General features: G+C 40.7%; 1 protein-coding gene across 6 annotated transcripts in view; it reads right to left on the bottom strand.

The window, feature by feature from the left end:
• The window catches only part of DGKQ (diacylglycerol kinase theta), a 105759-nt gene that overhangs the window by 8569 nt on the left and 73076 nt on the right, over positions 1-24114 (bottom strand). For 4 of the 6 annotated variants that reach the window (XM_054809528.1, XM_054809529.1, XM_054809531.1 and 1 more), the window contains 10 exons: positions 23926-24076; positions 23028-23066; positions 21231-21346; positions 14168-14319; positions 12664-12812; positions 11896-12077; positions 10300-10400; positions 3954-4100; positions 2276-2387; positions 291-443 (listed from right to left, as the gene is read on the bottom strand). In XM_054809528.1, coding sequence (XP_054665503.1) covers positions 291-443; positions 2276-2387; positions 3954-4100; positions 10300-10400; positions 11896-12077; positions 12664-12812; positions 14168-14319; positions 21231-21346; positions 23028-23066; positions 23926-24076 — 1302 coding nt within the window. The remainder of the gene's footprint in view (positions 1-290; positions 444-2275; positions 2388-3953; positions 4101-10299; positions 10401-11895; positions 12078-12663; positions 12813-14167; positions 14320-21230; positions 21347-23027; positions 23067-23925; positions 24077-24114) is intronic. The other 2 variants (XM_054809533.1, XM_054809530.1) reach the window with 2 other exon arrangements.

The raw sequence follows: 24114 nt of genomic DNA, 5'->3' as shown, positions 1-24114 counted from the left end.
TTCAGGGCAAGCAACACTGCCTGGAGATCTCAATACAGGGGAAAAAAATAAGTCACTAGGCTGAAGCTCAGGGACTAATTTTTTTAAACTCAAGTCTCATCTAAGCCAGTGGAGAGGGTCCTCAAACCATCCTCTGTAGAAACTGCTACGTATTTATCCAACAGTCACCACACTGTACTGACTAGCTCCTTTAAAGTTAATCATCAGACCACAACAGACAGGCAAGATAATATGGTAATATCTACTGGAGAAACAAAGTCAGCTTGCTAAGATGAACCTACAGCTAGTACCTTTGGTCCTGCAGCAGAAATAATAATCTGGCCGGGGGCCTGAATCCAGGGTTCTCCATCAACTTGAACTGGAATGGGCTTTAGGAGTGTTACACGAAAATATGAGCCTTGGGCTATGCGGATTCCTGATCGAAAACCACCTTGGACTTGACCCTGTCAGGAGGTAAAAGCCAGGACATCAATCACCCCCAAAACCAAGAAGCACAAATATTAGCTGCACTTAAACTGGGTGGATAGAATTTTATTCTCACCTGACATTTTAAGTTTCAAGTAAAAGACCTTCTTAGGCAAAATCTGCATAGGATGGCTCTACTGACACAGCATTAATTATTTAAGTTAGTGCACGAAGAAGAACTCAGATACCCCTGCAGGCTGCTGGAGGCAGAATAACTTACACCGTGAAGTCATCTGTACGCTCAGGTTGGCCAAGAAGCATGCACTCAGAGAGGTCTTGTTTGCTTTTACTTCCCCCCTCCATAACATAGTAAACACATTTTCAGAATAGCTAACTATACGCACAGACTTCGGCACATGTGAAACGCATAAGTCTGAAAGCACTTTATCAAACAAGGAGAGAGATATCTGCCAAACTCAACTCCATATACATACATACACACTCAACACCATATACTCAACTACAAGTAATGGCTGAGTGTAAACTATAAAAAGTGAAGCAAAGTGAACTTTGCTGCTACATATTGTCTTGGGGAATGTATACAGCCACCAAACATGGGGGTAAAAACCTTACCAGATGATCACAAAAGCGGAGCATGGGCTTGTTAACATTTATATTCCAAAGCAACAGGTATACTCCTTGTTGCTTCTAACTTCACAAAGATTTTAAGGATCTCTACGAAACCACTTCTAATGGAATGTTTTACATTTGTCTTCCTTAAAAGATCTGAATTACAAAATGGTAAAAGTTGGCAAACACCAAAGATTGAGCTGCACAAACAATTTTAAGCATCCACCTTTCCATTTTTGGTGGTTGTATGGATTAGTTGTCTCTAGTTACCTGACCACATACACTTTTTCAGCAGCAGATTTCTTAAGAGAGTGAAAGAAATATGAAGAACACAGAAAAATAACCCGCCATCCCACAGGACTGCATTGCTAATAGCAGACCATTGTAAAAATTCATAATACATGAAAGAATTAAAGTTGCATAAACTGAGTCATAATATTCTTTGCAGAACTGGCATGCCATCTGCTTCATGTAGCATTCGGATCAAAAGCAGGAAGCATCAGATTCTCAGAGACAGGTGCTGGAAAGCCTGTGGCATATAATTATAAAGCCACCTGTGTAGAAGGAATCTCTGCCCTGATTGTGCTGAGGTATGACAAGATTTTTTGCAAACACTAAGTGAAAAGAGGGTGCTTTTGTAATATTAAAATAAAATCTTGTTTTCATCCTATGACCTGTTTGGTTTTGATACCATAATACCTGTTACGAGAAAGCCAGTGCATTCCATAATACATACCTGTGTGTGTATATATGTATTTGCAATTCATATATATGTATACATGTATGTTTTTGGCCTTGTTTCAAAGCCTACTTAAGCCATGAAGCACTCTCTCATGCACTTTTAACATGTTCTTCACACTCCGATTACTACTTCTTATCCAACCACAGGTTTCTTCAGTTTCCATTCCAACTGTGTAGTCTGGTGCCTAAACATCTATCTTCATGGCAGGCCAATACAGAGGCACAGAGAGGGCACTGCAGTCCGTGAACAGGCGTACCAGCTGCAGCTGAACTCCCAACACCCAAACACTTTGTTCACAGACAGCTTACACTGCCCATGAATTCTGTTGATGATCTATAACCATTTCTGCGTAATGCAACAAGTACCTGAATAAACAATGGTATAACCTTAACACAAACGCATACTTTTTAGGACTATGCACTTACAATGCCTGTTACAAAAATAAGCCAGTCTGAGAAAATGTATGTTTCCTCTGTTCCTACTGGGATGCCAACTTACCATGTGAACGACGCCAGTCACGCCAACAACTTCCAGCAGGCCGTCATCGATGCGTGGTTTCTCAAAGCGGTTATCACTCTCAGACCCCCAGAGATCAGCTCCAGACCCCCAGCTGCGTAGAGAGCACACCACAGTGACCACCTGTGGACCTGCCATCTGCCACAGAGCACCGTGCCCTGAACCCTGCTAGAGGTGGTTCGACAGGCTTCAAAAGCTAAACGTTCTGCTCCCCACCAGCTGGAGAAGACAACACAGCTTTCCCACACTGTAAGAGCAGTAAGTCTTTCCTAAAATTTGGAAGACTTCTGACCAGGAGTGAAAGAAGGAGTAAAATAAGTAGTTTCTATTTGTAAGAGAAAGAGTAGGTAAGAAGAAAGCAACTCCAAGGAGTTTTAGTTTGCTACAGTAACCCTTAACTTCCAAGAGTTGAGAACTTAACATACTGGTCTTGACAATATTCACGGAAGCTACTGAACTAAAACTAAAACAAGTATCAAGTTTTTATTCTTGTACCTGGCCAAACTCGCTTGTGGTTAAGTGGGTATTCCTGCACTGCAATCCTCTGAAATGCTTCTGACAACACTGTGTTGCTTTTTGTGCAGTGTTGACCCTCCTTATTCAAATCACTTGCTTATCGTTTTAGTGTGTTGACTGCTCAGTACTAATTGTGATCTTTCCCTCTCCACAGTTCTCATGTGCAACATGTACTTGTGTGTATGTGCACATGCATGTGTGTACAAGAAGTATATATATTTCAGTAAAAAGTTGAAACATTTTCACACTAAAATGGAAAGACATACAGGTAGTTTGAGATAAGAGTGTACTTGAAAAAAAACAGTACAGTAGCACTAATTACCTGCTGGTTTTGTGCAAACAAAAAACCTGCCTCTGCCAACAGTACACCTAAGGAAGCCAGATTTCCTGCAGATTTGCCTTCCTTTCTTCCACAGCAATAACTGTAGCTCCCTGCAGGTGTCAGGGCAGCCCCCACAACAGGTACCTGAACTGTGGGGTTTCCACAGCTGCCAGGGGAGCATCACCAACTCCACATACACTGACCAGCTGGCTGTAGGACTGGGACAGTGCTTAGCAGCTGAATCCTGGCTGGCCTTCACTGCAGGAACTGCTTAGGCACCTGCTCTCTAGCATGCCAGAAAGTGTGTGCAAGTTGATCATCTTTGATCCTTCTACAAGTCATGGTGAAATCTGGTGGACCGTTCAGTTGGGGGAAGGGAGAAAATGGTAGTGGACAGAAGCCACAGGCCTACAGTCATGCCTAAAAAGTCATGTTTTACTAGAATACTGCTCCAAAGAAAGTCTGAAGGCCTTTGGTAAGGGAAAAATTGCAAATTACTGTTAGGACACAGAAGAAATAGCAAGTGTTTGGGGGTCTGCAGAGGGAAAAGAAGATAGTAGCACCTTTACATGGAGTGAGATTGTGAGTCTCAAAGGGTCTAAAAAACTATGTCAAAATGGCATTAACAGCTATCTCCTTAGGCACAGTTGCAAAGACAGCGAGTCAGGCAATAATCAAAAATACCCCAAACCAACCATCTATTAATCTAGACCATTTAACATTTTATCTAACCATTTGACATTTGATGCTCAAATACCAAGCAGCATTTCCACATGTGCAGCCAGACATGCATCGACACAGGATCCTTCCTCTCCTTTTTACCTGGGTATATTAATAAATATGAGTCCTTCTATACTTGGTAACTCCACCTCATGCTGGTCCACTTGAAGCTTTATGTCTTTGTGAAGATTTCTGGTATGACTTATCTTCTGCAGCCCAACTTTCACGTAAACTCCTTTGTTGTGAAACCTAGGAGCAGACAAGCATCCTCTAACTGAAGGTAAAGCCCAGCATAGCACTCTTCGTTTATGTATACAAGTATTGTCCTCTAGCAGGTATGTTTAAAGAGTTTTTCAATTAAAACCCTCTCCTAATTCTTATAGCCTTACTGCAGAAACAAAGCATAAGCCATGAACTGTTACTTTACATACCTTTTACTTAAGGCATGATTTGTGCTGTCAAGGCACGTGGAGGTCTGAAATTTTATTGCAGAAAAATCATCCCTTCTTAAAGTGTTGCCTGAATACAATGCCTCTCTGAAGTGTAAGCTTCTGGGCTGGAAAATTGTATTTTTAATTAAGACCTAGAGGTCTTCATGAAACATTTTAAAATGCTTTCTCATGCAAAGTTAGCATAATTAAGGTATAAAAGCCTTTGCGAGTCTTTACTTTACACATCGCTAATTCATTTGAAATGTACTAGCTGTAGAAACTTAGAACAGGCTTAGTAATGTTAACCTGTGACAGAGCTCTACCATCTCTAAATTTAGAGTAAAAAAATATAAGGAGAATTTTATGGCATCCCTAGAAATGTCAAAATGTTTCAAGAATAACATAAACAAGCGTTAGTTAAACACACACAGTTTTTTTCTTCTATAATGGAAACCTTTGGATACACGGCCTTCAGGGGCAACCTTAAAAAGCATAAATTTTCATTATTTGACCCTACTAACACATGGGTGTCATTGGAATCCAACTCTGCAAAATCTCTCTAGCATTATGTCTAAATGCTGTAGACATTCAGATGGGGAAGACAGCCAGTTCAGCATCTGGGTTATAGTCAACTCGTCAGACAAGGACTGTTCAGTTCTTTTAAATTATTACATTGGGAACAATTAGTCCTACATGCTAGCAGTTTTAAACAGCACTGAATGAAAGGTACCTGATGTAACACCATTTAACATATGCTTCTACTCCAGACAAGACAGTAAGATATGTCTATGCTAAGACAGGTTTTGTCTAATTTGGATACAACTGAAAAATAACAGAATAGCGGTAGGAAACACAGTACTTTAAGTATCCCCAAGAAGCATTAATTTTTGTTGCATGAAGGAGAAAAGCCTGCAGAAACTGAAAGAATATGACACAGTGCCCTAACTGCAGACACAGTTCTGAATTACGACTTCTAAGAAACACTTACGGACCACTGAGGTCCACAGGATCCAGAGACACTGGATATAGCACCCTGTGATGCACAACAAAGGGTAAATCTGTCAGAGATTAAATTCTATCACTTCATTCTTGCATACATATTCCACTTATGTATCTTATGAGGACACTGAGACCAAATAAGAATGAACAAACTGATTTCTGTAACGTTACCAGGCCAATTCCTACCCAATGGTTTTGAAGGTGACTGAAAAATTTTATGATTAAAATGTCCAGCCAAGCTTGGAAGGGTGATCTTTGCACATCCACTGCTAGAGAGAATCACCACATGTCACTGCACATTGACATGTGGGACATGGTTTGGGGAGAAAATGCCAGTGGAAGTTGTCAGTCTACTTGTAGCTGTAGCCAATAATATACTAGCTTGCCCACTTGGTGGAAAGAATAAGCATCTCCTAAAGCAAACTCATGGTTGGATACATTTTGCAGACAGTAGTTTCACCACAGTTAATTAGCAAGGCAGGAAGGAGGAAGTTGTCCTTGGACCAGTCTCCAAGGCCTTATTTGTGCTGAAGGAAATCAAGGTTTGCATTAAGTGAGACCCACGTTGCAGTCACTGCTGTAAATGACACTGATAGGGGTGAAGGAGGAAGGAAGGACGCGACATGCAGCTCATCCATCCCCATACAGCCAGTGAGTCCTTGCATCAGCTTGGCTGCAACGCTTGCATCACTATGTCATCCCAGAACTATCTGGAAGGCTCTCTAGCGTACAGACATGGAAGTGATATCGTACTGCTCAGATGATTTTGGGGATTTCACCTGTACAGCTCAGGAATCACCCTTTGGTTTGTTTTATTACAAAATATGCACTACAAGTATTGCCATGTGTTGGGTTTGTGTGGCAAGGTTTTGGTAGCGGGGGGACTACAGGGGTGGCTTCTGTGAGAAGCTGCTAGAAGCTCCCCCTGTGTCTGACAGAGCCAATGCCAGCCGGCTCTAAGACGGGCCCACTGCTGGCCAAGGCCAAGCCAATCAGTGCCTCTGTGATAACATATTTAAGAAGAAGAAAAACACTTAGAGAGAGAGCTTTTGCAGCCGGAGAGAGGAGTGAGAAGATGTAAGAAACTCTGCAGACACCAAGGTCAGTGCAGAAGGAGAGGGAGGAGGAGCTCCAGGCGCCGGAGCAGAGATCCCCCTGCAGCCTGTGGTGAAGGCCATGGTGAAGCAGGCTGTCCCCCTGCAGCCCATGGAGGAAGGAAGAGGGGGTGTAGAGATTCCACCTGCAGCCCGTGGAGGACCCCACGCCGGAGCAGGTGGAGGCACCTGAAGGAGGCTGCGGCCCGTGGGAAGCCCACGCTGGAGCAAGTTCCCAGCCAGACCGGTGGACCTGTGAAGAGGGGAGCCCACGCCAGGGCAGGTTTGCTGGCAGGACTTGTGACCCCGTGGGGGACCCCACGCTGGAGCAGTTTGCTCCTGAAGGTCTGCACCCCGTGAGAGGGACTCCATGCTGGAGCAGGGGAACGATGAGAGGAGTCCTCCCCCTGAGGATGAAGCAGCAGCAGAGACAACGTGTGCTGAACTGACCGTAACCCCCATTCCCCGTCCCCCTGTGCCGCTGAGGGGGGGAAGGTTGAAGCCGGGAGTGAAGTTGAGCCTGGGAAGATGGGAGGGGTGGTGGGAGGTGTTTTAAGAGTTGATTTTATTTTCTCATTCCTCTACTCTGTTTTGCCTAGTAATAAATTAGATGAATTCCCTCTCTACATTCAGTCTGTTTTGCTCGTGACGATAATTAGTGAGTGATCTCTCCCTGTCCTTATCTCGACCTACAAGCATTTCGTTATGCCTTTTCTCCCCTGTTTGGTGAATGAGGGGAGTGAGAGAGCGGCTCTGGTGGGCACCTGGCCTCCAGCCAGGGTCAACCCACCACATGCCAACATTCACATACTACCTGATGCCCCACTGGCTACTTACACCCATCCTGAGGGACATTCAGAAGGTGGAACTGATTCTTCAGTTTAGCTAACTGAATATCTCAGAATAGATAAAGTTAAAAGGTGATCCTATATAGGACCAGTTTCATGGATTATGAAATTAAACAAGTGTTTTTTAAGTCTTCCAATCCTGTATTTATCTTTGATAGAGCAGTCTGAAAAACACACTTTGTTCAAAGTCCCATGAACAAGTCTCCATAGACTGAGGGAGATACCACAGCATCAACTTACACTATTAGTTTAATCATCTCAGTGGTTGTTGCTCAAGCAGCAACCACCTCTGGTGGCCAGAGGAAGCAAGACTATCAGTAACTGCCTTCCAAGCATTCATGAAAACAAAAGAGAGAAGTAAGTCCTCAAGCCATGAAGCAGCGAAGTGAGCTGATGCAGAACGTCAGACTTTTCAGAGCTCTTGCCAACTGCTGCACACCCAGAAGGGTAGGTTTGGGGAACTATTTTTTTTTTAAAGGTGATGGATAAGAAGGCCTTTTTAAATGAACTTCAATTTCCCATGACTGCTAATAAACAACTACATACCATCTCCCAGAAGCAAACCTCTTAGAACTGCAGCACACAGCACGGAAAGCTATCAAGCAAAACAAAATGACCACCTTTTATCTCTAGTCCTGCAATTCAACAAGCCCACCACTGGGTGGGAAACCACCACTGCGAAAGCTAACTGCTCTAACCATTAATTAGCTATCATTTGGGTGCTTTTATTAGGGTGATCTTACTGACTGGGAAAGAACTTTACCAGGTGCACATACAGAGGACCCAAGAACAGAAAACACATGAGTTATACAGTAGCCATTGTAGCATTTTAAAACCCACAATGGACAAATCAACCAACACTTTCAAATCTTCCCCCCACCAAGACAGAAAACAGTTCTCTATCTTTGTAAATTCTCAACTTGCATTAAATCATGCAGAATATTCTCTGTGGCTAACCTTACACCCAGGACACTGCCTGCCACACCAGTCTCCTGCCATTTTTGGATGGCACAAACAAGATGTGGTCTCTTCTGTAGCATGCAAAGCTGAAGACTGCTCCAGGATCCCATAGGAATGGGGGAATGAAGGCAGATGCCCCGATCCTTAAGTTTTACACCGTGAAAAGAACTCACATAGCTTGGCACTCAACAACATAAAAACCATCACTGCCACAACATACACTAGTTCTGTCTGCCCTGCGATGCAAGTTCAGCACTAAATTCCCTGCAGAGAAGTCATCATTGCACTGTGAGTTGCTAGCCAAAGGTAAGGAGTCCTGAGCGTGTAAAGAGACTCTACAGTGCTAGGCCAGAGAACACACAGCTTTCAGGACACTTACCAGCTTAAAGTCTTGATTCAAAAGAGCACTCAAGCCCATTTTTCTTCCAACGACCACCTGCAATTTCAGTTGCCACAACCTGAAACTTCCTGTTCTGCACAGAAGAGCAGCCAGTTCACATGCCAGCAGCTGTTGCATGTGGCATGAAGTAGCCACCTTTCTTAGCTAATTTACTGAAAAAAATTTTTAAAAAAGGTAATCTTGCTGGCAAGAGCATGGACTTGCATATCCTGGGAAAGGGTAAAGCAAGCAATTTTAACAATCATTCTCAGAGGCAGTGAAAGACGATAATCATGTGCCAGCACTGTTAGCCTGCACAAGCTGTTTGTCTCCTGCAAAACCATACCTCATTATCAATTCATTATTTCATGTTTCTCTTCCAGATCTTGAATCACAGAAATACATAGCCCTTCATATTTAAAAAACAAAATAAAATCATCTCTTCTTTCCCACACAACCTTGAAGACACCCTGCTTGCATGGTGTCCAAATAAGCACGTAAAAGGTCTGCAAGAATGGTACCAAGTCATCGCCCACTGCACTGCAGGTGCTGCGTGCTGTGAACTGAGATAAAGGTTCAAGGGATGAAAAGCACACAGGGCAATAAAAGTTCAAAGTATAATCCTCAAATACAGTGGCAATAAGAAAAGGACACTTTTTTTTTTTGAAGTGCTGCAGCTTTGCAAAGTCAGCGTAGCATATTTTAAAGGAAGAATTAACATTATTCTTACGTTATATTAATTGCACAAGTAAATCTAGAACAGGTTTATACACTAGAACAGGCACTGCTATACGCAAATTTATTGCCCAATTTTACTATCTATGATGCTTTTAATCCAGTGGATTGAAAATGCAAACCAGTGCCTAATAGTAACTTCTGTACCACAAACAAAATCCTGCATTATTCCATTTTTAAGAAAAAACCATGAACAATGCCTGTAATGACAGACAGAACACATTACACACCACTACAGTCATAACTGGTCAGAGAATATTTTTAATAGTTAGGATTTGAATACTGCATAGTTGTAACTGGCTGTAACTCTCTCTGGCAACTGAGAGACAATTTAGAGAACATTTACTCACAAACATAGGGGAAAGCAGACAAAACCAGTTTCTACAAGGAATTACTGATTAATTACACAAATGTGATTTCTTTTTCTCATTAATTTCAGTGATTATGGGAAGAAAAAGTACTATTGCCAACTGATCTGCATGCTAGAAAGGAGAAAGGTCTCTCTCCACACCTTTTTAATCACACAGTCTCACTGGAGATGTGGTGATCTCTTTTTATCCTCATTACCAGCACACAGGTGCTACCACAGCACTAAGCGAGGGTGGGAAAGATACAAACAAGTTCTGAACATTGTGTTTATTGCTCATGTAGCAGCACTATCCTCCCTCCTGCTAAAGGCTTTGAGTAAGAGATATTTCCACCTCCTCAAAATTTCACTGAACTCAACACTGCAGTTATTGGCAAATAAGTACACTGAATAATAATGACAAGGCTTTCAAAAACTTCTTTGCTGCTCTCTCTTGGTAAAGGGAAAAAAAAAACCCAATCAAAACCCCAATTCTGTGTCTACAAGTTCCTGGCTAACTTAATTCCTCCCTGTGCCAGCTCTGCCTCAAGCAATATTGTTTGTGGACACCTGCAGCATTTCAAGATTATAGTGTAAATTGGAAGTTATGCAATACCACAGAGTTTGCTCTTCACCCCTGTTTTCCCCAGGATTACCTGCTATTAAATTTCCCTGGTTCTTCTTCTCTAGCATGATGAAAGTCCAAGCTCAACTCTGCGTCAATGCCAAGACCACAGTAATTGTTCATCTGTACAATCTGACAAAAAAAAATTGTATTATTTCCTCATTACATTTATAAATGAGGAGGTTCCAAAGTTTTTCAACAAAAGTAAGCTTTGCAGATGATCCTTCCAAGTCATTTGCATCTTGACAGATTTTGGAAAACATTTTCCAGAAACGCTGCACTAAAAATAAAACTGTGCAGACAATTGTTGACACGTGTAGTCATTATTTCCAAAGTATCAGAAACTTCAAAATTTAATCTAAATTGCAAGTAACAAGCATAATAAGGTAGAAGTAAAAATAAATGCAGAAATAAAACCAACCCAACTTCTCAAAGCAATTCTATGCAACAACTACACAAGTTGCTGAACACTAATGCCACTTACTTTTGGCATCAGCCATGGATTTATCATGACATCATTGAGAAGACGGTCTTCCTTACTTTGGAAGGTGACCAGCTTACGCCAGATGAGTAAAGAACTTGACTTCACCTACTCAGCTGCATTTTAAACAGCTCCCTATATGCCAATCTCAAGTTTCTACAGATTTCAACCACTTCTGCAATTAATTGTTCCTTTGCATGTCAGTTCATTCCATAGCTTTTCTACCCCAGTCCTTGACCCTCCACCCTTCACCTCTAAAAACCAGATTAGGCACTCAGGGCAAATCAACTCCTATCTCCACCAAGTGAAAAATAGCTGGAACCTGAGCAACTTAAATCCTCCAACTGACGCATAACGCCTAGCATTTTCCAGTGATTGGACTACAATCTTAGACAATTGGTACCATTATTACAATTTCCTACTTTCTTTTTGCTACCCCCTTGTCCAATTTCTTTGTTTTGTCTGAAGATAAACAGAACCAGGGTTCACACAAAGCTCTGAAGTCACCATCTACAACCAACATTTTTATTTTCCTAAACAGAAACAAGTAATATGAACCAAGGACAGGGACTTCCACTCAAAAAAAATAAAACAGATGCCAAAATAAAACAGATGCCACATATACAGTCATGCAATGGCAGTAAGATGACAGAAAGATTAACTTCCTGTATATGCTAGCAACTCATAGTAATTTTTTAAACTGTTAAAGGAAAGATGACAGTACTTTTTTTTTTTGGGGGGGGGGGCGGGGATGGGGTGGGGTGAGTTGGGGTTTGGTTGACATTCCAGTTGCACTAGTGTTCTGGAACATGTTTGCTGTTCCTTCAAAAAGCTCTTCTTATTTGAGAAATAAATTTATTTCCAACTGAAGCAAAAAGGTATGCCATTGTCACGTGAATCTTTTCATTAATTCTCCATCAGATACATTTTACCAAACAGCTACGAAGTGTGTTCTGCAGCCAAGCAATCCTACCAAAACTAAAGCACTAGATCCAGAGTAAGGAATAGCTCAGTAAGGCCCAGCTCAATGACAGGTGAGCAACAAAAGATTAAACTACATTAATATCTATCTTCTTTGTGATTTTTGCTAGAAATCACATCTTTGTGGTTTTCCTAACAATCAAACCCAAATGGTGCTCAGCTCACCTTTGGAGGCTCAGGTTCTGCCATGCCATTCATTGCACCTTCAGCTGGCTCGTCTGCATCCAAAAGGATAGTCCAGCGATCCATAAGAACATCGTCTGCCTCATCCACAGATACCAAAATAGAGTAGGGGTCCTCCCCACTGTAGCCAGCTCCCCAACGCAAGACCCTCCCTAAGTCATTACCTGGGCAACAATAAAGAACCCCAAAATATGACTGCATTTCAGAAAGTTAGAGAAAAGCATCAAGTGCATCAGCCCTGTTTTACAAATCAAATCACATTAAAGTGCTCCAAACAAGTCACAGTAGTAGTTAGATGGGACTGAAAAGTTAACAAGCAAAAAAATATCTAAGCATTTTGTGGTTGCATTTGTGCTTAGTATCACATAGATCTATGCTGTCTTATCTGAAGACTCTTCACAAAAAGTGATGGAAAACCTGTTAGGGAGTTGAGAAGTCAGGGAGCAGCTGAGTTCACTGGTTTACAGCAATGGCTGATGCACCTCTGGTTGTCAGGGGGAGAATATTTTGCCCTCTCCAACTCCTGCCCACTCACACACACCCAAACCAACACTCCTGCTGCTCATTCTTCCTTCAGAAAGCATGACTGACATTTCCTTGAAAAGTTGATAGTGCATTTGCTCTCCAACACCGGCCAGAGCTGAGTCATGGCATCTCTACTGCAACACTCCGTTATTTGTCAGATGGATAAAGATAAACCTTCTGGAGGACTTCCGCCCTCAGAAGAACAGTGGTCACTGTGATTCTCACCTGTTCCTAAAGGTAAGATGGCAACCGAGGGCTCTGCGCACACCAGCTTGTGCCTGATCTCCTCCAGCGCACCAAGGACCCAGCCGACGGTGCCATCCCCTCCACACACCAGCACTCGGAAGGAGGGGACTTTAGAGAACATGTGAAGCCTCCATTGGGAAACAAAGCAAAGGGGAAAAGAAATGTTACAATGTAGTACAGGAAAAGCAAAGCCTCTTAATATGCTATTTAAGATAACACATTATTATTGAATTCCCTCCTACTTTACCATCAGTTTCAGGATCAACTTCAACAAAATGAATGGAAAAATACGAACTTTTTAAAGCTGTTTAAAGAGTGAAAACCACATTCTTCTATGATTCTTCACAGCTAGAGTTAAATTGTTAATAACTTTCTTTTTCACCAAAGACACAGACATCTAACTATTTGTATGCATATTCACATATTCAATGTGAACATCTATAATTCCAAATCCTAGTGCAGATGTTGATTAGTGGTGTATTTGCGTTTTTTTTTTTTACTTAGTCATAGGACTCACAGTACATTTTCTTCTTCACAGTACTGTCTCCCAGGTCACTCTTACCCTTTGCGGCTTTTCATCCTACATAGCAAGATGTCCTACAAAGGAATTTTTATTTCCCATTGCACAAGGAGCAATGAACTAGTGGAAGCATTTTGGCATAAAGCTACAGAAGGATTCCATGGGCAAAACAAAATGAACAAATTACTGAAGTTGCAGCATTAGAAAGACAACAGAATTATACAGTTCTGACAAAAAGCTTAGTTTGTGCAGCTTGTTTTCCTTGCTTCCTGCATAAGCTGTGTTTCTCCCACAAAAGTTTTGGTTCTGAAGAGCTTATCATGACAGTTCTTTGTTAAAGCACTGCTGAAGGCATGAGGCTACTTTGAGTAGGCTACAACCATCACTCTCGTTTTATGAAGCTGGTAACAAAGTGGTGTTGATTAAATCAAGTAATCGGTTCCTGCCTCCCTACAAGCACATTATGTTCTGTTCCTTGTATTTAGAAATGTTGCAGCTGTGATCAGGCAGGCCCTGTTAATTCTGCAATTGTGGCCAAGTTTCAAGAGTCAAGATAGAAAATTTTATTATACTTTCCTCTTAGTTCCCATGAAACATCAGAGGAAATAAAAGCAAAAACGAGCACTCGTCAGGCAATGTGACATTTCTCTTTCCATCCCCATCCGATTATAAAATCTTTTTATTTTTAGTAATTATGTGTTATTGTAAAGCGCATATGACTTTCCCAGGACTGGACTCTATTAGACTTGACACAAGCACATACATCAGGAACTACTCTGTTCTCTTTTCTTTAGAGAACTTCAAAGTTTTCACAGTGAGAACAAGTCAGGAGGAGTGATCCACTGCTCTGGTCTTCAGGCACAGAACAGAAGCAATACAGATCTTCATAACAAGTTAATCGGATCCATTCTTTCAAAAATTAACAAAACAGCATAGAAAAATTTTAAAAATATGATGATTTACCCAGGCAGTGGGCCACCATTGGTAAGCTCAAAGACCTGATGTGGGTTTAGCAGCTTTCTAAAACTGTACAGCAGATCCCGACCTTTCAGACCACCACTTTTTGGATTCACAAATACAAGAAGTGGGCAGCAGTTCTGTGGTATCTTGGAAGCCTGAAAGAAGACAAGAGAAAGGATTACCAAACCCATGACTAGGCAAGGAAAATTACTACTACATCTCAGAAGTATTTCCTGATGCTTCCTTGATGCTTAGTAAAAAAAAAAATCCAGATTTGATAAATAAAGATTCAATGTCCAGACAATGGACCGGTTAGCTGCTGATCTTGTTTTTCTGGTAACTGAAGTTTCTTTAACCCATTCCAGCTACGCAGTTGAGCCTCATGTTAAAAGCAAAGGCACTGTAAGTGTCCTTCCTATGCATTCGCAGTAAACAGTCTATGTCAAAGACTAGTGTGAGGGATAAGGTACCTTCCAGAGTCACGTACAATTCAGTTTTCCTGCAAAGAGAGAACTCCCCAAAACAGCTAAAACATTTGTCTTAAGTTTTGTGGCAGTCTTAGAATAAACGTTAATTTACAAGGATAAAACATTTCAAAATGAGGGGCATGCCCCTCCCCATGAAATAAGCTGAAAGCTTCTTTTAAAAATATGTATTTACATTTTTTTTATCAGGAGGATTTGGTGCCAGTATCTTATGATTCTCAAACTTCTGCTGAAGCTGCTGCTGAAAGGACTCTCAAAGCACAGCCGTGCTGTGGGGAAGCCTGGTACCTGTCTGGAAGCCACTCCAAAGGAAGCCACTGCACAGGGCAGAGGAGGCATTTTCTGGGGTACTCCACGGACCATGCAGGAACAGTACCTGCAGCCTCACCAGAGATCAAAACTTCCAACCACCAGAAGCACCCCCTCAGGATTGGTTGTCAGCCCATAAATCATTCTGTAAAATTACTTGTAAATGGTTCAGAAAGATCAGAAAATGCCAGCACACCTTTCATCCCTCCTGCCGCAGTGCTGTGGGCAGGTAAGTGCCAGAACAGTCCGTCGGGCATTTCAATGAGCGCACTTCAGAACAGAAACGTTTGCCACAGTCCCTAAGTTGTGGTAATTTGTATTTACAAATTGGACAGCATTCAGGGAACAGCAATTTGTCACGCAGCTGACAGGATGGATTCAGGGAACAGAACAACACTGCTAAATATAAGTCAATTTAGACAAGAATGATTCAGGAGGCTGTGAGGCAGCAGCATGACCGCAGTGTGCAAACATGCGGAGAGATACCAACAGCTACAGAGAGGAGGAGAGAGCACCCAGAGAGCCTCTCAGCTGCTGTCTATGAGTGACCACCAGAAAGCTAGAACTAAGGTGAAGAATGGAGAAATCAGGACAAATTAATGAGTAACTTCGTGGGGAAGCAAACTGGAGTCTGATGTTGAGATACCCCAGACCATCATCTATCTGTGAGCTGACCTGGATGCTTAAAAACAAATGATCATTTGGGTCTTCCCAGTATTTGAGAGATTTCCTCAAATTTTGCTTTCCTAAAACAGCTGAGTGCTAATCCTCTGTAAGTCACACCCTGCCAGATGTCAAGATACCCACATCTGTGTCACTGCCTGGATGAGAAATGCACTGTGCCATCCAGCATGGCTCACAGGCACAAACAGAAAATGCATTGGGAAGAGGAACTCTAAGCAGTTAAGAAGGTTGGTGGAGCAGGCACACACTCCTCTTGTCCGTTCCTCCACTTGTCCTTTACATATTTTCAGACTGAATGTTTCTGGTAGAATGTATGTTTGCACACACATACCCTGCCCCCGCCCCCCCCCCAAAAAAAAAGAAGAGCCAAATAAGGGCTATTTTGGCTGACAAACAGCCAGAAGAACCTCAAAATTTCGTTTTACTGCAAAGGTTTCAGTGCTGGCAAAACAACTAGACTGGTGAGACAGAAGCTGCAAAGCTGTCCACACAGCTTCCTCCAGAAGAACCACCTTCACGCTATACTGTGACAGCTGCTAGGTCAAAACACCTCTCACCTCTATATTCAGGCTTTATTGGAAAAGAGGAAGCAACTACTCAAAGAGTGTCCAACCCACAACAAGGGTAATATATTTATTTCTGTTAAGCACATAGAAAGGATATTTGTAGCCAGCAAAGGAAGTCTAAGGAAAACACTGCATGCCACTGTCACAAAAAGGAAGGACTTCTTGAGTTGTAGGCTCAACAGCTCAAGGATCCACACATCCCAATGAGAGAAGTGGATTTCCTCCCTTCAAGCCATCACAGGCATTAATAAAAATAGTAAGCAGAGTTCTGGCTTTTCCCAAAGTAAAGCTCTTCTCATTACTCCATCAGTTCCTGCACCACCATCTGCCACATCCCATTATGAATAGTCCTCTGAAAATCCCACAGGCAACTAAAGGCAGAGCAGGTCTGAAGGGAAACGCCATGTCCCATGGGGTAACAGGGCAAACTGCTCTCGTCCTACACTCCTTGTTCTAGCTTCTACTCTGCCCCACCTGTCCACCTGACCACTTCCCATTTCTTCCTCTTCCAAGTTTTTTTACTACCTAAATTTCACCTCCTGTCATTTCAACTGTCTGAAAAATACAGGCTATCTGAAACCTCAGGCTTGGTCCAATGCCCGGAAACTTGTGGGGTTTAAAAAAAAGGGGGGTAATGGGATAATAGAAAGAAAAAATATTCAGTTCTTCAGCTCAAAGTAAACAAAAACTTTTTCAATAAAGAATGAGAGAGAAGAAACCAGCCCAACACTCAAAGTCAAACAAACACCTTACTTGAATGTGGACAAGAACGGTTGATTACCTTTTCTTCAGGAAATCAGTTTCTAAAAATACTGGGTTTGGACATTTAGAAGTGACATGTTGAACACATGTTTTATATTACTTGCTTTTACAGGCAAGTTCTAACACACTGGGTTTAAAATCAAGTAACTAAAATAATTCAAAAGGAACTTCAGGGAATCACAGTGATTTTTCAGACGTGGTAAGCTCCCATGCATTCAAAAGCACAGCTGTGTTTTGGAAAGTTGTCGGAGATCTAACCCAAGTAAATATATATTGTTGCAAATATGTATTTACAGTTTGAACAAAACTGCTATCTAAATTTCCTAATTGTCCAGTGTCAATATTATAAAAAAAAGTGAAACATTTACCTTGAATGCTACTAAGATTCACAAGCAGCTGCGGAGAACGCCTGGAGCTAACAACATATCTGTATGTAGTGTAAACTGAGCAGTCCTACCACTCAAACCCATCTTTATTCAAGCATCTTCTAATGTAAATCTCTAACTATACCTATTTAAGACTAAACACACCTATGTAAAATAAACAGAAGTATTCTAGAAAGTGCTTAGCCTTACAGATAACATGCTTTCCATCATCACTTTTCATTAAACTTAGAGGAGTAAGGAACATTGCTAAATCCCTAGATAAAGGGCAGCTTCTAAGAAAACAATTCTTTTTCCGTACGGGTTAAAAACTCTATGACAGTTTGTACAGCAGAGCAGGGCTGCTGCATTGCTTTCTGAAGACTACACACTCCGTTACAATTATGGCCATACAGGTAGCACTCATGCTGCAGAATTTTTTTTTTCATCCGTTAATAAAGCCCCAGTGGGGACATACGAATGAGTGTGTTACTGGGCAAAAGGGGATGTGTGACTCACAGCCTGAGGACTCCCTTCCCCCTTTAGCCCTGGCTTCAGCAATCTGCTTGAGAAGTGAAATCTGCAGAGGGGTTTTGTGTTGGCTGGTGTTCAGGAAGGAATTTATTGCTTGTTTCTTAGAGACAGCTGAACGAGGCAGTGTGATTTAGACACTGACAGTCACTGTGAATCGCTTAATTTGTCAGGATTAGCACAATGAAGCTTCAGGCTGGGGCAAGATATTTATTACCCATGCTAATCCCCTTTCTGTTGAGGGTACTGTGCATCATCTCATGATTAAGCAGAACAAGGCGTTCTATGCCACAGTCCTGCCAGCACGACAACCACGGTGCATCTTCCAGGGTGGTGGGTTGTCTCCAGGAACCGTAGATGTCTCCAAGTGACAAGTAAAACTCAACATTTGCAGGCAGGCTGTCTGCAGCATCTCCCACGTGCAAGGACTCAGAACACTGCAAATGCATACTTCCTCCACCCTGGCCAGAAAGGAGTCATTGCATCTGCTAAGAAATCATGCGCAAGATGTCTCAACACAACCAGAGCACCAGCTAGGTCAACACAGCAGGATATCATGCCTTTTCTTTACTTTTTGGGGAACTGCAGCAGTAGAAGGGTGGAAAGTAACCTTTCATGGTGTTTTGGCTAAGAGGGACATTAAACCATCATGCTTTTAAGTTGGACACGTGTGGAATTAGTGGAATGAATGAAATAGAACATTTCACCCATTTGGGAAACTCCCACATCTTTTTCTACTACTCTTAAGGAACTTAAATACAGTATGTCAGAGGGCACTCCATTCATAAGTGGCAATAGCGATAAAGCCACAAAAACTTGTCACCTTCGTGCCAATACTGGCCTTATACAGCACTCTGCTGATTTCCTTGTTGGCCAGTACTGCAAAAGGAGTTCTGGTAAATTAGCTTGCAATTCAAAGATTCAGCCCTGCAATGTCTTTCACCTTGACATGCTACCAAAGAGTGACACCAAACTGCCCCTGCAGGTCCTTACATATAACAGCTAAACAGCTTTGGAAGAGACTGTATTTTTTTCACACTCCAACAAAGGGAGTATTTTCATTTATTTGAGTATTGTGAAATGAAAATGCGTGTGATTAAATTCTTAAAGGCCCGAGATAATGAAACAGCAGAACAGATCAACACATCTAATCACTCTAATGGCTTGGCTTTCTAATAAGCAGTTAGTGAAAGCTAATTCTGCATTCAAACTTTTCAGTAATGACAGCAAGAAGATTAATTGCTTCTGGCAGACCTGACCATGCCAGACTAGAACTGGGCCTCCTCCTTAGAAGGTGTATCAGGCACAGAGTAAGTGAATCTCACCTCGGGAAAATGAAGGACTAGCAACCTGCTAATCACCATTTTACTTCTGTGCTTTTATTGACTTTTAGGAAGGGTTGTCTTGGTTTGTTTGTTCTTAAATTTAAGTTGTAATTTGGAAAAATAATTCATTAACCAAAACACGGTGGTGTTTATCACCCATTCTTCTTCTGAGACTTGGCATTAGCCCTTCATTTCCCAATTTCTTTGTATTTCACCCACAAGAAATGTCAAACAGCATAAGTTTAATATTGTGCTCAGTTCCTGTGTAAGTATTTACTGGTGCTGTATTTAAATGGTCACATGTATAAACAAAGGCTACTAGTATCATAGGATAAAAGGATAATCTAGGTCAGAAAGTACCTCAGGAGGTCATCTAGTCCAATCACTACCCAAAGCAGGGTAAACAGCCACTTATTAGTTTACCCTGGCTAATTAGTGAATGGCATAAGCTGGGTGGCCAAAGCACATATGAACAACACTTGAAATATTATTTAGATTAACTTTTGGCTTGTTTCAGTGGGGTGACCAAATATAAACAATAAATGCTGAAATGGAAACAAAATGTATGTGCACATGTACAGCCCCTCTCTCTTTCTTACACCTTAGAAATCCATCCCTAGCAGTCCTCTGAACTGGAGTTTCAAAAAAAATGTATTGCATCAGGTAACAGATAGCATTATCCATATTTTCCTGGCATCAAGAAATTCCCTTCAAAGGTATCTACTGTCAGAAAACCAAACACACATAATAACGGAGTGGAGTACGTTCAACTTCACACACTGTGCACCAAATCTAAGCTCATAATGCATTTGCCTAAAAGTCACCGAAAACATGCATCCAAAAGCAGTCCCATTTTCATGCTGCTTTCTGCTTCTGGTAACAGAAACTCTGAAACATAGTTAGGACAAGGGGGGGACTTTGGTTTCTAAGGATCTCACAAAACATAATGCCTATGCATGCATAAGAACAAGGCTCTCACTTTTTTTGGAGAGAGGATAGTTTTTCATCTGGCCGGTTTCATGTGAGCACTGCCACAAGTATCTGCTCTTACAAAAAAAATAATTTTACCTTCAGAAAACTTTGATTAGCATAAGGCTCTTTAAATGGTCAAAGCAGGCATGTCAGTATGCAACTATGGGTATTGAACTTGAGACTCTCCCATCTAAAGTTGTTTCATAATTTCCACTAATTATGTATTTTTTTAAGTTCTCAACGGTGAAGTTCTAAGAAGTCAAACGAAGACCCCAACTCCACCTGCCATAATGCAACTCCAGAAAGACAGTAACTGCTAGATACACAACAGCTCAGCAGAAAGTAACTATAGCTACACTCTCTTTTGGACAGAACCTACACTATCCTGGTTAAAAACCACTGTGCTCAGTGAACCATTTCCCTCTTTTCACCATGAATTTGCTTTAACATGAAACCTATTATTAAACCAACTAATTCATAGGAAAATGATTTGTAACCATAAAAATGAATAAATCAGAATCAAGTCAATTTGTGAAAGGACTCTTGCACTACGTCTTTCAAAAGACTGTTTCCCTCTGAAATCCGTGATGCAGCGTTTAAACAAGGTCAAACTCCCTCTGATACAGAATGGGGGAAATGAAGATACTGTAAATGTGAAAATTAGCATTAGTACTTTCTTTACCTCACGGTTAGTGAGGAAACACATTTAGTCCCCAAAACAAAGTTGTTGTAAGCATTTTAAGATATGCCAGTTAAAACTAAAACCCTACCTAACATTTCAATCATTGAAAGAAATAAAGAGGAAAAAAAATGTTTTTTTCTCTCCTTTATAGTTGTAGAGTTATTCCTGACAACTCAACAGTAACAGGACAAGTGACTTAACTCACAGAAGTATACCATATACGTGAAGTACAGACTTTCAAGTATTTTTTTTTTAATCACACTACTTACAGAAACTTACTGTATGGCTCCTTTGAATAAAATGTATTTTCATTTACTTCCAGCAGAAAAAGCCTTAAGGTAGTTGTTTTTCTTTTAAGACATATTTTAAATTCAAACCCGTCTCTTACCATCACTTCAGGAATCACCACAGCATTCAGCGGCTTGTCATTGACAGTTGTATCTTTAACTAGCATATATATTCTTTCAGCTTCAGAAAAGCATGAAATTTCGAGTACAACAGCACCTGTGAAGAGGCATCAGAACTATTTTTTGTATTTTCTGTCACTATTAGGAAATTGGTATCATCATATCACAGCAAACGTTTACTTGGTTTACTCAGGACATTATTCAGTAAGAGTTACTCTGCAACACTTGCGGTTGTTGGTTATCAGTGAATTGGGCTGGTTTTTGTTTTGTAAGCCTTCCTTCACACCCCCAAACACCAGATACCCATACCCCAGATTTTTGTTAAAGCAAAGCAGTTTGACGACAAGAACTGCAGCACAGAACTGATGCATATTTAGAGACTTCCTTTGGGCTTCAGAAGCATGGCCTATTTCCATACTCTTTATCATAACTAACAGGCTGTTCTCACCATATGAAAGTGACAAAGGTATAAGGTTTCATTTTTAAATTAATTTTCATCTCATTATTAAAAAAATCTAGTAGTTCCATTCATTGACAATAGCTCAGTAAGAATTACTACAAGCAAAGATTTGGTTTGAGAATCAATTAAGATCTTTATATTGGCTTAGATCTGTATAGGGAAGTTGGGAAAGAAGGAAAGACAAAAGGGAAAAACAAAATACTGACAAATTACTTTAAAGTAAGATACTTAGTGAGGAGGAAAACAGGGCAGGAAAAGATCAAAAGTGCATAACAGACAGCATATGAGATGTAAGCTGGTAACACAACCTGGCTGCAATCAAAAGTGAGTCAGGAAGTTACCAGAAACCTAAAAATACCCAGGAAGTGAAAAAACACAAAACACTCACATACAAGCAGAAACTTCTGAAAAACATATGCAGGTAAACTTGGTTAAATGAAGCTGTGACATGATAAGATTATCACAAAAACAACTGTTCTGCAATGACAAATATGAAAAGGAGTAGGCACATCTGAAAGCTTTATGGTTTTCCTTATGAGAAGTCAGTATTAACTAGCCATGTGCAGACAGCAAATGCACAAAGGAAGCACACATCAGTCCCCAAAACCACACTATAGAAAGATTCATTTAGCAGTCATGTGAAAGTTAAGCCTGCCAAAGGATGTGAAACACCTCGGATACGGACACCTAAACGTACAAAAGATAAATGCCACCCTTAAGTTTTATCAACCACAGGTCTCCACCTGACCCCTGCACTAAAGCTGCACAGAGCCACTGCTGCTCCGGCTCTCAGAAGCCTCAAGGCTTCTCCAACCTTGCTGAAATAAAACTCGTACAGCAAAAACAAAGCAACAGTTCCAAGGATAAAGGCAGAGAGGAGTGTACTGATTTTCTTCAGACTTCCAGCCACTGAATCCCCACTTAACACTGTGCTAGGAAACAGTGACTGTGAAACAATCCTATCAAGTTCAAAAGCAGTACCAAATTTTAGCATTTTGGAAGTCAAAAGAAAGAGACAGCACTTGAAGGGTTTTTAACAGCTCAGTGGCGTTAAGACTATTCCACTGAAGTGCAACTTCAAAACTAATTTTTACAATGAAATATTACCACTTACTGGTACATGAGGCATGAAGCCAACTTTTTTTTTTTTAATAAGGTAACACTAATCCACTGCTCTTCATAAATACGTGTTAATTTCATCTGAAGGGCTTCTTGCTTATGCAATAAGACTAACATACTCTGAGCTTAGAGACTCTAGTATTAGGCTGCAGTTTTGAAAATAGACGTTGTCTGCAAGACTAAAAATCTTAACGCTTACCTTGTGCTTGATAAACATGACTCACAGATACTACATTTGCTGCAAAGAATAAAAATATAAACACATAAAACCTTGGGTACATTTAGAGTAAATATTTAAAATATTTTTAAAAGTTACATAAATATAATATAAATAAATATTAAAAGTTATACAAATATAGGGAGAACCTCCAGCTAACACTTTCCCTCTCCTAAGTTTACTTTGCAAGTTAGAAAAGCTAAACTGATTTTCATAAAAGGTGACTATGAATTCTTTCTGGCATTTAAAGTTTAATTCCTCTTGAAGTTACATAAAAGATTGGGAAAAATGCTTCGTTTTAAGAAAGAAAAAGCATGACACATTCCTGATACTGTTTATAGAACACATTGGTTGAAAGAGTATTATGAAAAATCAATTACACTTCTTTGAAAAAGAAAAATTAATTATTTTCACTGACTGTTGTCCGTATGCGTGTACACACTGCTCATACTTCATGACCAGGCACAGAGCTCATGAACAACATGGAGGACAGTCCATGCAAAAGACATCAGAGGTTAATAAAGGTGAGGAACACTCATGCACAGGGAATTAAAGTGACTGCCATAATTTGAATGGTGTAAGGTACGTATGGTTCATTTATGAAAAGTGATGCTTTTCACTAAAAAAAAAAAATGGTGTGGTCACATATAACTCCAGTAATGTAATAATTATTCTGTGAATAATGAGCTGTCACATCTCTCATGCAACCATGAACACGTTAAAATGAATAAAAAAGCCCCATGTGAGAGTACATGGCAGACTGATTTTTCAAATAAGGTCAGAAAATGTTAAAGAAAAAAATAATAAAAAGGAACAATAGATGCTACTACATTTTATTCTCTACAAGTGAATATATCTCAAAATGCATCTGTTCACTTACTTTTGATAGCCAATTCATCCTTGAGAATATTTGTGTATTCTTCAGGCGAAAGCTGAGGTGGAAGGCCACTAACAAATAAATTTACTCGTACAATGGATTTACTGTTTTCCACAATGTAAAATCTTGTTTGATTCATCTGACGTATTGAAGTCTACCAAAACAAAGAAAAATAAATGACATGACATTTGA

The sequence above is a fragment of the Grus americana genome, chromosome Z (genome assembly GCF_028858705.1).
Source record: "Grus americana isolate bGruAme1 chromosome Z, bGruAme1.mat, whole genome shotgun sequence".
NCBI classification, from domain to species: domain Eukaryota; kingdom Metazoa; phylum Chordata; class Aves; order Gruiformes; family Gruidae; genus Grus; species Grus americana.
Note: the sequence above shows the minus strand (reverse complement) of the source record. Positions and strands in the feature narration are given on the sequence as shown.